Below are 15306 nucleotides of genomic sequence, written 5' to 3' on the forward strand. Positions count from 1 at the left end.
TATCCACAAAACGATCATCTCAAAATCCGTGAGAAAAAAAATGAGCGAAATAAAAAAAAGGGAGAGAAATTTGCTGCTCTTTCTGTCGAACAAAAGGAGGCTCATCGAAGAAAAAATAGAGACAGGGAAGCTGTTGTCCAAGACACTTGATCCACAATCTGTACAGCCTACCAAACAATCCAACATCAAACCATTTCTCAGAGCAGCCACTGCCAACAACCATGATGATGGTACGTATATACTCCACAACAAACCTTACAAACGTCTTTACTTCATAGTTTTTGTAACTAAAAAAATGAAACCATGCAAGTATTTTTATTACTATACGCAGGAATGCTGATGCCACAGTCAACTGAGCAGCATCTCCATGACACAGGTATTTATCTTGAGATTCACCCAGCTTTTTTTTCTCATATTATTACATTCATATTCACTTTTTATCCCTTAAACATTCCAATTCTATTGTTATACTTATATTGACGTTTAAACCTCAAAAAGTTGCAGTTCCAAAATATTGCAGAAATGCACTTCCTGGAACATCTGATACAAATGTTGTAACTACAGCTCCTTTTTCTAATCTTCAGTTACCAGGCTCCAAGTATCAGAGTACCAATGGTAAACTTCAACAAAATATCCCTCTGCACCATTATCTTGGCACTTTTTAATACAGCATTTCCATCTTCGCAATTTCAATATACCAATGAGTTTTCCACATTTTCTAATTTTTTTCTTATTCTTTGCTTTGCAAATGCACCATGCTGGTTCTCACCGACTCAACTTTGGAAATATCCTGCTTCTCTTCCACACCATACACGTACAAATTGTTATCTGCATTTACAAGGTCTATCAATTGATTGTAGAGATCATGTACCACATTCACAAGTTCTATCAATTGACGCAGGCAGTCAATGCAATCATGGTAAACACCTAATTCTTATTGATATCAAAAACTCTGCTTCCATGGGTTTGTACTTTCGAGTGTTTCTCCCCGCTTTAAAGCTCTTGTATTCAAGTGGACATTGAAATGGACCGAATTTGGATAGTGTTTTGTGCTGCTGCCGCTGTGGGGTCCGACATTTATGAAATTGCTCACGGAATTCGTTATTTGTATATTACCCTCGGCTCCTAAGAAGTTTCGTTATGTATGCTATATTGCTATGTGTATAATTCTTCGTTCTGATTTAATTAAATTTTAATTAGGAATTAGAATTTCGTGTTCATCCCTCATGCATTTACAAAAGGTATTTCCAGCCAACTGCACAATTTCAAGGTTACAAACTGCATAATTAAGTCATAGGATTTAATTAGAGTATACAGTTAAAAATTATGTAGAGTTCGTTTGTGTTAATCAGTGTAATCTAAGCTATAAATTTGTAATCTAAGCTACATATATGTGTGTGTATATCTATGTATATATAAATTTGTTTCTTTTTTATCAAAGAGATCAATCATGTGCTTTTTTTAAAAAAGTTTTGTATATATTCCTTTCTTCATATTTTTATAAGTAAAGATATATATCTAGATATATAAATTTGCTTATTATTTTTGTAAAGATGCTTATTCTTCTGAAATTCTGTATATAGTTTTTTCTCCACATTTTTTATATAACTATATAATAATGAGTATTACATATATAAATTCCTTTTTATAACAGAGATCTTGTATATTGTCCCTTATTCGTATTTTTCAAGTGTATATTATATATTATATAATATATATATATATGATATAGATATTATATATAAAATATACGTGTTTCGATAAGCATGTAGATAATTGTGATTATCTCAACAGATATGCATCACCTGGAGTGAACTGCTTTTTGGAATTTACGCTGCAAGCCTTGCTATCTATCTCCTCAGCATTCGCACTGCCGATGTGACCACACAAGGGACTTTGTGCTCGGAATTGATAGCCGGATTTAATTAACTGTTGGCCATTAAATTTTCTTGTTTACCAAATTGTCCTCCAAGATGCTTCTCTTGTGGACCAGGCCATCTTACAGCTTGGTTACGTTTGTAATTTCTCATTCCTTTGATTGACTTGTAAGACGTACATGGTCTCCATGCAAGCTCTGTTATATGCTCGACCTCCCAGATTGCATGTAAATCTTCTTGTCAATTGTTGTGAACTAAGCAGCTCATACACCAGGTACCCTAATATGATTATTTCCTTGATAATTTTTTCTTTACTCTCATCTGATATCATTCTGATGTTCTATTCCATTCATTTGTTTATTGATCAAAAAATCTGTGTTTACTGACTTGAGATCTATTATTTAGCCTTCGAGGAAGTTTGATTCAGTGCTTTGTGCCTTGACGATCAATGGAGGTATTGTTTTACTGGCTTCTTTAACGTGTTTGTTATTTTAAAGTTCTTCCAAACGCCTTTTGTATCTTTGCTACCAGTAGTGTTATTTGGTTATTTCATGCAATGGACTTCTATTCCCTTTGCTGCATAGTTATATCTAGAATAAAAATCTACTCCATTATCATACAAACACCGTGAATTCCTTTGAGTTATATGCACATAATGATCATCTCAAAATCCGGGAGAAAAAAAATGAGAGAAATAAAAAAAAAGAGAGAAGTTTGCTGCTCTTTATGTCGAACAAAAAGAAGTTCAGCGAAGAAAAAACAGAGAAGCATATCACAGAAGAAAGTTAACCAAACTGTTGTACAACCCGCTTCCTCGACAATCTCTAGAGCCTTCCAAACAATCACGCAGCGAAGCACCTACTACAGCAGTCACTACTAACAACTGTGATGATGGTACCTATATATTCCACAATTTCTGGTTGCTTGCTCATTTATACTTCCCTTGAGTATGCCCCTGCACCTATTAAACACGTTGTTAATTTATGTCTTTCTTATCAGTTAACAAAGCTTGCAAACATGTTCACTTTGTAGTTTCTGTAACTCAAAAATATAACTAATTATTATTATGCACAGGAAAACGGATGCCGCAGTTAACTGAGCAGCATTTGCATCACGCATGTCCTCTTTTTGATCGAGTTACCTATATCCAACTATCAGTGTAACAACGGTAAACTTAAAAAAAAAATCACTCTGTACCATTATTCTATCACTTTCCAATGAAACGCTTCCATGTTCGCAATTCCAGTAAACAGGTTCCTTTTCCATATTTTCCAACTTTTATCCTAACTCCTTGCTTTGCAAATTCTTTATGCTGGTTCTCAGTTATACAACTTCGCAAATGTCCTGCTCCTCTTGCCCCTGATACACATAGAAATCATCTTCGACATTCACAAGTTCTATTAATTGGCTGTGGCAGCCAATGCAATCGTGGTAAATGCCTAATACTTACTATATTCAGAACTACCATAATAGCTTGTTTCTTGTTAGTTGATATAATCAATTGTTTATTTCTTTCTATGCGACAGGTAATGAAGTTTCTGTATTTGACACTGCATCAAAATTAAAGAATGGTCTCTCCTACTTCTCCACTTATGAAGAAGGTCTTCATCTCTATCATCTTTATATAAATATTACTACTCCCATAGCAACAGTTATTTCAAGCGTATAACTGTACTTCTCTGAATTGTCTAAAATCAAGGTAATTCTTCAAGCACCAACCACAATCATATGTGCTTAGACTATAGTGCACACATGATAAAGGTGTGCAACTGCTTCAAATGATTTGTTCTTGGATCCCTCCACGCTTTCTTGAACATAAAAATCTATTCTTCAATATATGATCCTTTACCATGTTTTTCTCACTCAATTCATTATTGTTCGTCTTGCACTAATAGCTGACTCGTTCACGTGTATGAACTGCTTCAAATTTCTTCCCAAAAACATCGAAGATACTTCAGGTACCTAATACTCTCGACAACTTTACATATATAGTTTCCTATTGAATTGTATTAAACTGCTTGGCACATTCTCTCTATTTACAATGCGATTAACTCAACAGATTTGCCTTTGTAGAGCTATTACCTAATACATCTCAGTTCCAAACAAGCACCAACTGTACACGTGAAATCCTGCCATCAAAGAATATCAACTACTATACACGTGAAACAAACAACAAATTAAAAATACAAAAAAAAAACTTAAAACAAAAAATACATAAAAAATTAATAAAGTTTTTACAAATAAATTAAAACATAAAAAAATGCAAAATGCGACACTACACAATATATTAATAAAAAATCCTACCGCCATACTTTCTCAAAAATTTCTAAAATATACTCACACATTTAAGCAATTTACCAATATTTAAAAACACCAACCTGGCGCCCGCGCATCGCGCGGGAAAACTTACCTAGTATATATATATATATTGACCAAGGCCATCATCTAATACAAGCTCTGGGAACACGTTAGTGGCCGAAGTGGTCTTCGTCTGGAAAAAGTTGTAAGTCATCGCATCTACCAAACTATTCAGCCGTTTTCCTCACGGAAATGCGTACAAAATACGAAGCTTCTCAGAAATGGTCCACACTTGTAATTACCATTTTCCTGAGGAGACTGTTTGTGAATTTTGTTATATAGTGAGTGTTGCGCTGTCACAGTCTTAAATCAGTTTGATGAATGAAACTACTGTTTACGGTTTGAAGTTTGTTGGCAGTCAAAATAGAAGATGTGCATTGATTGTTTATAGATTACGAATTTTCGCACAAAAAATTTGAAATATTTTTTCAAGATATTTATTTTTTGATTACGTTCTTATCGTACGTACAACCATATCATTACAGTATATATATATATATAAACTCCAAAAATTTACGATCCAAACAAGTGCTCGTAGCCATTCCTACTGTGCTTCTTTCAAATGTCATTAATCGGTGTGTTTGAATTATACATTATTTTCACCTTATTTACATACACTGATTTGCTTGTATCATCAACATATTTTTCAATCACTTTTTTATCGCACATATATCACATTAAAAAAGTGTTACTGTGTGTTTTGTACAAAATTATCTCAAATAATTTTTTATCCAAACACACTCATTGATTTTGCCTCTATCTCAAATGTTTATACTCAACGAGAGAGGATAGTGTACTGATTGAAAATTCATATTCCTACGGGATTTGTGGTTTGCGAGGCCAGCTCACTAAGTGAAATAATAATTATCCACGAGAAACTGCATATGTCTACTTCTAATTAAGGCCTTGTTTGGAAGGTGAATTTTTTGGGAATGTGTCTAAAATTTTACCGTAATTTACTGTAGAAGTTTTTTAAAAAATTTTTGAAATGTGTAGATTTTTGAATATTTTAAATTTTCCAGTGCCTTCATGGAATCAAGCTCCAAGGTGCTTACCCCCTGCTTCAAGATTGGATCAACTGCATCCATTATTTTCTCCTCGTCCACCAACCTCTGCACATAGACTGCCAGGTTTACATCATCTTCCGGTCTATTAAAATCTATTGCCTTCTGAGATGTCAAGAGCTCCAACAGCACGACGCCGAAGCTGTAGACATCACTCTTATCCGTCAACTGATAGTTCCTGTAGTACTCAGGGTCGAGATATCCGAGAGTTTGTTCAAAGCAAACCTTCCTATCTAGATCATACACCCTCCACCCCTTTTTACCATATGGATAACCCATGAATATGCACTTATGACTTCGACTTGCAAACTTATCCTTTTCCCGATTAATGTTCTTAGCATAACATAGGCATCCAAATACTCTAAGATGAGAAATAGATGGAGGGCTTCCAAACAAAATTTCATATGGAGTTTTTCCATCCAAAATCAACGATGGAGTACGATTGATTAAATATCCTGCAGTGAGAATGCATTCTCCCCAAAATTGAATAGGTAAGTTAGCCTGAAAACGAAGCGCCCTACCAACATTCAAAATGTGTCGATGTTTCCTCTCAACTCTTCCATTTTGTTGGGGTGTCCCAACCATGGAAGTCTGATGAATAATGCCACACTCCTTAAAATAATCACCTAAACAAGTAAACTCTGTACCATTGTCACTGCGTATAATTTTGACTTGTTTATTAAATTGTCTCTCGGTCATAGCCAAAAAATTCTTAACAACATATGGGACCTCATGTTTCCCTTTTAACAAATAAACCCATACACCACGAGAACAATCATCAACAATAGTCAGAAAATAGGTAGCACCACAAAAACTAGCCTCTCGATAAGCTCCCCACAAATCACAATGAATTAAGTCAAAAATATCACTAGCTTTACGGTCACTAATAGGAAAAGGAATACGAGTTTGTTTTGCCCGGAAACAAACGTCACAAGGTTCATGAACACCTTTATTTATCTCTATACTACCGTCTATTGTAGGGAGCTTTTCTATGACTCGCACAGAGGGATGTCCCAACCTTTTATGCCACAAATCCATATTCTTGGCTGTAGCGGCTCCATGAGCACTAACCAGAGGCTCCCCTCGTGCGACATACAGCCCCTCAAGCTCTTCACCCACTCCAATCAGCATCCTCGAAGTACGGTCCTGGACAACACATAAACGATCAGTGAATTTCAAGATATAAACTTTGTCACGGGCTAATTTTGAAACAGATATCAAATTGCATCGTATTTCAGGAACATATAAAACACCCTTGAGAGATAATTTTCCTACAAGAACTGTTCCTTCTCCTGTTGCCATAACGTATTCACCATTTGGCATTTTCACGGGACAAGGAGGTATTCCTTGAAGCTCTACAAATGCAGTTTCCTCTCCCGTCATATGATGCGAAGCACCTGTGTCAAACAACCATTGTAAATATGCCTTACCATTAAGCCTTGGCCTTGGCTGAGCACCTGATGTATTATTCGTGTGAGTGTTCCAGAGAGACTTCAAAGTCTCCCAATCAGCTTTGCTTAAGTTCTCCAATCCAGCTTTATCAGAATCATCAAGTGGTCTCCCATGGGAAACATTAGCAGCCACCTGTACTGCCCCTTGTGCAACATGAGCCCGTGCTACTCCACCACGACCACGCCCCTGGTTACCACGTCCTTTGCCTCTTCCTTGAGTCGAATTTCCCGGCCACCAGTCGGGATAGCCATGAAGACGAAAGCATGTGTCCATGCTATGTCCCGGTTTCTGGCAGTGAGAGCAAACTACTCCATTGTCTTTTTGGTCCCCCCCTGAATTCCGAGGGCCTGGGCTGACTGTTTTCATGGCAAAGCTCACCGGATCAGACCGATTGGGAGCTGCTCGCGTCATTACCTGCACTTGTTCTTGCTCCGTAACTTGAGAATAAACCTTATGAAGGTTTGGAAGAGGGTCTGAAGCAATGATGTTGGAACGAACATTACTATAAGATGATTCATCAAGCCCCATGAGGAATTGATGCACCCGCTCTTCCTCTTGACGCTGTTGAAGCCGTGTAACGAAGTTACACTTGCATCCATTACAAGAACAAGTAGGCATAGGATCATAATCATTCAAATCATCCCACAGCTTCTTGAGTCGACCATAATAAGCCATGATCGAATCCCCGTTTTGTTTGCAATTTGCAACCTCCGTTTTCAATTGATGAACTCGCACGCCATTACGAACAGAGAATCGTTGCTGGATATCGTCCCATAATTCCCTTGCCGTTTCCTTGTATGAAATCGTGGAACGCAAGCCTGGTTCGATGGTGTTAAAGATCCATGACACAATCATGGAATTCACTGTCCACCAATCATCAATTTCATCTGAGTTCTGGTTCGGCTCCTTAATGGTGCCATCAATGAAACCTTGTTTCTTCTTTGCCCTCAACGAAATCCTCATGGCCTTAGCCCATTCTTCATAGTTTGGTCCTTTGAATTGTGTCTGCGTAATTAAATTCCCTGGGTTGTCATTCGCGCTCAATAAGAACGGCGAATTGGTCTTCAAACTTGAAGCTTTTTGATCTGTCATCGTCCTAGGATTTATAGTTCAGGGGTTCGGTATTGTTTTCAGAGCCAGAAGGCTCTGATACCATGTAAAACCAGAAGAATTGGGAAAAGTTTCATGATTTTCTCATTGCCATCTGCTCTATATATACAAGTACAATGTGCATCAGGCTCCCGTGACTTCAGCCCCAATTTACCTAATTATGTGCAATTACCAATACTACCAAATATAGATAGATACTATAAACACAAGATACCCGAAACTGCAGCCGAGACTCCTTCACTAAACTGCAGCCGAGACTACTTCACTAATAGAGTTCCCTGTGCACAGGTTGATATATGGCTTAGATCCGTATGAGCTAGACGAGATAACCCAAAATCTGAAACATTTGCATTTAGCTTGTCGTCAAGCAAAATGTTACTAGACTTGACGGTGATAAATTGGAGGAACTGCAGAGAAATGGAGGTAAGCAAGCCCCTCAGCAGTCGCATGAGCAACGTTGAGACGAGCAGTCCATGCTAGAGGTTTCCTGTTCAAACCTTGTAAATGATCGAAAAGGGTTCCATTTGGGACATATTCATAAACCATCAACGGTTGCTCGAGCTCAACACAGCATCCAAGGAGGCCTTCCAGACTCTTGTGATTGACCTGAGAAAGTATTCTGACCTCATTAAGAACTTGGTCAGTCCCTTTAGTGTTCCCTAGCTAGCTTGGCACATTTGATAGCAACAACCGTTCCATCTGCAAGGATGCCTCTGTACACTTCGCCATAGCCTCCTACACCAAGAAGACGGTCCCTTGAGAAGTTGTCTGTTGCCTTCTTTATTTCTTTCCCACTAAATATTTTTGCATATTTGCCACCGCCAGTATTGAGAATCTCTTCACGCTCCCGAGCAAGCCGATCCTTTGCCTCCTTGATGCGCTGATGTCGTTTGTAAAGTAAAAATCCAATTACTGCCAATATTAGTCCTGCACCCAGACCCGTAGAGAGACCTGTATTGTTCCTAACATATATTAGTGTCATTGAACAATAACCCCCACCTCTTCGTATTCTTGTTATGTTGAAGATTTCAAACAACGAATGCATGTGGACTCCAAGTGCTACCTGGGAATTCTTTCCGTCCCAAATAAAACCTCTTGTAGCAATCTTCTACTAGCAACATGCATCTCAAAACTAAATAATATGGCTATGAAGATAAGATCTTAAATTGAGCGAGTTCTAACCCATTGAAAGGCAAATGCACAATTAAATCTAGACCAACTTTTGAAACATAAGAAATATCATGTAGTTGGATTTCATGGTGAATATAAATTGTTCATATCATTTGAATCAGGTTGAATAAGGTTCACAGGTTGTCATACTTGATTAAGGGGGTGTAAATTGTATTGCTTTCAAGTAACAAAAATTAACTTGTGCTTTACAACCCTGTGAGGGGATGTTTCAGCAAGAGAAGAGTGCTGCTTGTTAGTTCTTGTCAGAACAGAACATGTTCAAATTTTTACCAGCCAAAAAACTACGATATGGCGTCGCCACAAAAGAAATTAGGGATAACTTCTCTTGCATAAATCGTAAAGCTAAAGCATCAGAATGTAACGTCACCAGTACTGACCAACCACAGGCCTTTTGTTACCAGTACATTTTTCTCCTCTACCGCTGCATATCGCCAAGTTTAGAAGCTAGCTAAAACTAGTGCAAAGGGCACATTGACTCTCCAGTCCGCCGTCATTTTCATTGACCAGCAAAAAGGATGATGGAAAGAAGGTCAACAGTTGAATAATAGATTGGCCATACCAACAGCTATAGATTAAGCAGCAACCCTGAATTTGTAGGCTTTCAGCTTCCAGAAGCCAACTCACTTGCTCTTTCATTAACATCAACAGAAATTGAAGGGCAAGTAGAGATTGATTGAAAGTTTGGCCCTCAAATTACCTCAAGATTTTTAGGGGCAAGCTAATTTAGGATTTAGAAACTTTGAAATTATATTTTAGTGCAACTTTTCCAATTGAGTCTTTTTTTCCCCCCTTTTAGACACCTGTATTTATTTATTTTGAGCATTTATTTCCACATAGATGGATGAGGCAATTATTTATTGAAGGGATATATTTACCTAGGTTTTGCCATTTTCAAATAAATGTGGAATGCCAAACCATTTTTTAGACGAACCATCATAAATACTTGGCACACAGTTCAATATAAGTACTTTTATTTTTTTTTTAAAAAAGTTGTTCCTATAAATTTTGGATTTGCAGATATTCAGATTAGAGAAATTCAAAAATTTTCTAGCAGAATCTTCTTGACCTCTTCTAATCGTTGGTCATATATCTATTAGAATATGCTCAATTATAAAGAGGTTGGAGAGTCAGTTTTCAAGAAAATCCCATACGGGGCTCTCCTAGTTCTACCCATCATAGCCAGGCACTTATTCTCAACATACATATACATGTTTTTAAGAGGCAGAAACACAGAATATGGGTTTGTATGTGTACTTAAGACCGGAAAATTGTAAAGTTTATAATGTTTCATACAAAAAAAAAAGGAAAAAAAAATGCACATTTCCGTTGAAGAAATTAATTAAACAACTATTGATATGAAATTTTGTTTGGCAGCGAAATTCTTATGACAAAAAATATGTTGATTATATTCCTAAGCATGATCAAGTTGAGGAATTGCACTTTTCATATATGCAAGTATGCTACAGTGTTGTATCAACAAATTAGTAATACTAGAAAAACAAAATATCGAAATAATTATGCCAAAATGGCAATGAGATGCAGTTAAACATTAAAGGGAAAATAACATGTTTCATCCTTCACATTTTGGCAAAAAAAAAAAAAACTTTTTTTGTCCCTTTTAAAATGAAGCAAGTAACTCCCTCATATTGAAAAAAAAAAGCAAATTAGTTCCAAAATGATAGTTAAATATATAGATTTTAGGGATATAATTTGAATATCACTTCAATTTCTTCCAAATCTAGCTATACTTAAAATGCGCATGACACTAATTCAATAAAAAAATTAAAAATTATAACATAAAAAATAATCACTTCTCTCTTGAAAAAATATTTAAAAACTTTTTGAAAAAATGACATTAGGTCGACATAAAAAGGAGAAAATTAAAAATTACTACATAAAAAACTAACACTTCTAACTTATAAATAACAAACCCCTGAGCTACAAAATTCCCTTGAGTTACAACATTCAATAACTCAAAAACTTTTAATTTTTCTAGAGAGAAGCCTTCACTTTTTATGTTATAATTTTCAATTATTTTACTTTTTAGAGAGAATGGTTTGTTTTTGATGTTCTAATTTAATTTTTTTCCTTTTTATGGTGGCTTAGCATTACTTTCTAAAAAAATTTAGTTTTTCTAAAGAAAAAGTTTTGTTTTTGATGTTAAAATTTTTAATTTTTTTTCATTTTCAAGTTGACTTAATATTATGTGCATATCAGGTACAATTAAATTTGGAAGAAACTAAAATGATGTTCTAATTTTATTCCTACTCGTGTTTATCACTAATTTAATTTGTCTTCAACATAATCTCCATACCACTCTATCACCAAAGCACAACTTTCTTTTATTTAATTATATCTGAAATTTTTAACTATATTTAAGAAGTTTGCTATTATTTACAAAGTGTTCCTTTTATAGTTTGAAGTTTTGTAACCCCCCCCCCCTCCTCCTCCTCCTAATCCAAAATGGGCAAGCAAAAATTATTTGGTTCATTTTGGCATACTATTATCTTGTATATTTTCCCGATTACACAAAAGATGAATGTAAAAAGAATGGAGACTAAAGGGAAGGTAAGATGCTAAAATATGTTTACAAATTAGACTTTGTTAAATTATATAAAAATAATAACTAACACAAGATATTAATTTTTCTTTCTTTTTCTTCCTTAATCCAACCGATATCTTTCACCGTATTTAATTCAAATAAAATGAACGAAATCCACATTCCTTTAGTTTCCTTTTCTTTATTTTTCATTATAGTCCAGTCTTTTCCTTCTCTTTCTTTCAATCCAAACAGTGTTTATACTGTTTAATAGTTAGTATTAATTTAGCCGAACCTTAAAATTCTTAATGCATGTGTTAACATCTTTTTTTTTTTCCGTTTCTTTTTGGTTTTTATGATTGCACAAGAAGTATGATGTTGTTAGTAGATCCAGTTAAAACAAAAGGCTACCATTTGCAAGTAAGAATTGCATAAGCTTTTTCTTATTTATATATCTAATTGCATATCAATCTATTATTCAAGTGGCAAGGGGAATCCATGAATGAGAGGCCAGCAATAAGAGTTAAATCCACCTAGAGCTATTCCCGCGAGTAGAAGGATCATTTTGTGAACATTGTTTTAACTCTTAATCTCTACCACAACTTGTCACTGAGAAAAATTTTCTGTAAGCAAATCAACATTAACTGATGTTTCCAGGATGAACTTTTGTGTTATTCTATAAAATTAAAGGATTGCCATTCTAAGAATTTCACATTCTTTTCACATGTTAGTTCCTGATATGGAGTTTGTGGAACTTGTAAAATGCAGTTCAAGAAAAGGTATAGGAAGCGCACTTAACTCACACGGGATCCTCAGTGCCACTTTTCCAGTGGTAATTCAGTGCCACTTTTATATTTATACTAAGTGTCCTGTTTATTTAACTTGTCATGTGATATTTATTTAAATTTTTCTACTCTCACGTGATAAGTGGAATTAATACTGATTTTGACATCGGACAGTGGCATAGAGGATCCGAACTGCACTTAACTGAACCACCTCGTACATCCTGTGGTTTGGCTTGCATTTGGAGTCTCACCATGTCTCCGGCATGCAATTTATTTCACGACAAGCTATTACATGTCCTTCTTTAGTTTCCCTTGGCCTGTATATTTATTTTGTTCTTTCGATTTGCAACTTGCACGAGAGAAAGAAGATGACACAGATAGAATCTGATTCCGATAATCTATTCATGGAAGAAGATCAAGACATATGCAAAGCAGGTAAGTCGGATTATCCATCTATCAATACACTGATCTTCTATAGTATATAGATGTTGTGGAACATGTCTGCGTATTTTATGAAGCACTTAATTGGTTGAAGACCATGATGCTTTAACATCAGCAAAATGAGAGTAACAACTTGGTTTTACTTGAATTATTAGTGATCACCTCTCCATGTTTTTATACTTTGCCTGCCTATCATGAAAATTAAGATAATCAATTTTGGTTATAAATGAAGAATTGTCGAGATAACTAGGGGAAAATTTTTTTAAAAAAAGGAGGGAAATAGTAATTCTTGATAATAATTGAGTGGAAAAATGGGGATATATGATTCACCGTGACAAAAACTGTTCGTTCTTCTTCTATGATGAATGCAACTTTAAGGATATTTAGTGGCTATTTTTGGCTTAAATAATTTTTTTTCAAGTTTCACATAGTATATGAAAATAGAGGGGGTGTAAGAGAAATTATACAAGTTAGACGGCTGCTGTCTGCATTTGTCAAAAGAGTTGGGGGTCTGTAAATGAATGATAAAGTTTCAATAAGGAGTATTGATGAATTGTATTCATCTTTTAGCTTATTGGTAAAATCAGCCATGATGAGCTTTGCGATTCCATTCATCAGCAAAAGCAATACTAAGATGATGATTTGGAGGATGACCTTCTTGCTCTTTCGTTGGAATTGATCAGGTGGTGGTTCAAGAGAAATTGGTGAAGCATGAATACTTAAGGGCTGAGAAGAAGGAAGTAGGAAAAGAGGGAAAGGAGAAAAAAAATTAAGATAAGAAAATAAAAATAAGTTGATTTCAAAACCTGATAAATATATACCAAACATTAGTCATTGTAATTATACTCTTGATTAAACTCCATACTGAATTTTTGAACGTGATTCCAATTACAATTCCAATTTCTAGGCTTGAACCAAGCGCTCCTAAGATGATGATTTGGAGGATGACCTTCTTGCTCTTTCATTGTCATCAAAATTAATCGTGGGACAAGTAGAATTGGTGAAAACTGTGCCCTCAATTTAATTCCAAACTTTTAATGCCTAAATTAATTTTAGGCTGCGCTCGGATCGAAGAATTTGGATTTTAAATCCTTCATCAAAATTCTTCATATCATTGGGATTATTTAGGACGAATTTAGATTTGAAATGCGTCCCATAGTTGGAGAAATTCTAATGGTCTACATAATTGTGTGTTTCATGTCCATCCAAATTGGCTCATTTCAAAATCTTACACTCAAACCCCTCTCTACATCTCTTCCCTCCACCATTGATCTTGAGTGCAAGGAACATAGAATATTAGATAGGGTTTTGTCCTCGTTGTCGAGTCACATCCGCCAATAAAGTAGTAGACAAACCAAATCAAGAAATAGATTTGGGTATTTGTCTCATTGTGTATTGTGTAAAATCTCATGTGTATACAAATTTCTGTACGTGAGGGGGTAAAATTTATTACCATATTTACGGGTGGAACCAAAAGTTGAAATTTGGGAAAGACAAATGAAGAGATATACTTAAGAGGTATCCTTAAATATATATATATATTTTTTAAAAAAACAAACTTGGGGGCTCAAAGTGTAGTATTTACAAGAATATAAGTGTGTGTTGAATGTTTTAAGGGGATGTAAAAGGATTTTTGAAATTTTCTGATGGGGCAAAATTTAATTTCCTTTCAATTATATAAGTTGTTAATGATTTAAAGGGATGTCAATTGGATTCTCCCCAAACAAAAAAAAAAAAAAATCCTTTACATTTGCTAGTGACCGTGGCCAGTGCTGTTGTTGGAGGAAAAGAGAACAGAAGCTGCACAAAATGAATATAGGGCGAAGAAAATAAATTTGCAAAATTTGATATTAATCCGGCCCTGACATTTTCAATGTTTCATTTTTTACCCAATTATTTTGTTAATTGTAAGTTTTTTTTAATCTATTTTGGGTATTTTTTTTAAGCTAAACAATGTACTTGAATCAGTCTGTATCTCAAATCTATTGATTTCAAGCTCATTCATTTTGAATTCCACTCTTGAATCCAAATTCACCATCACTAATAAAAAATGTATCTCAAGTTTTAGTAGCCAATCATTAGTACTAAAAAATTGTATGTTTAGTTTGTCCATACTATACCTATCTTTCATAGTAATACATTTTACTCATCTACCTAAAGATTCTATCTCTCAATGAAATATACACGTTACATTAGTAAATTGTATTATTTTTTCTATACACTGACAATGCATATATTGATAGATTTGGATACATGACACTAATGTAAATTCAAATTTAAAATTCCAATTACACGTATATATATACATATATATGTGTCATAAATTCAACCATACTAATATAATTACTGTTAGTATATACAAGAATTACTTTAACAAACTTCTGCTAGAATGATTCACTTGAGAATTATTCCACTTTTGCTATCTTATCACATATAGGGAAACTGTCATCAGATCAAAGCACATTAAATACATGTTTTCATAATTGGGG

At 34.9% G+C, this 15306-nt stretch overlaps 1 protein-coding gene across 1 annotated transcript; it reads left to right on the plus strand.

Annotated features, from left to right (window-relative positions):
* Positions 1-333: 333 nt before the first annotated feature.
* LOC113771011 lies at positions 334-5391 on the plus strand. The gene is made up of 6 exons (XM_027315642.1): positions 334-376; positions 505-615; positions 3201-3308; positions 3404-3478; positions 3773-3835; positions 5258-5391. The coding sequence occupies exons 1-6, from the start codon at positions 334-336 to the stop codon at positions 5389-5391; spliced, it is 534 nt and encodes a 177-aa protein (XP_027171443.1).
* The last annotated feature ends 9915 nt before the right edge of the window (positions 5392-15306 follow it).

Source organism: Coffea eugenioides, chromosome 5 (genome assembly GCF_003713205.1).
Source record: "Coffea eugenioides isolate CCC68of chromosome 5, Ceug_1.0, whole genome shotgun sequence".
Taxonomy (NCBI): domain Eukaryota; kingdom Viridiplantae; phylum Streptophyta; class Magnoliopsida; order Gentianales; family Rubiaceae; genus Coffea; species Coffea eugenioides.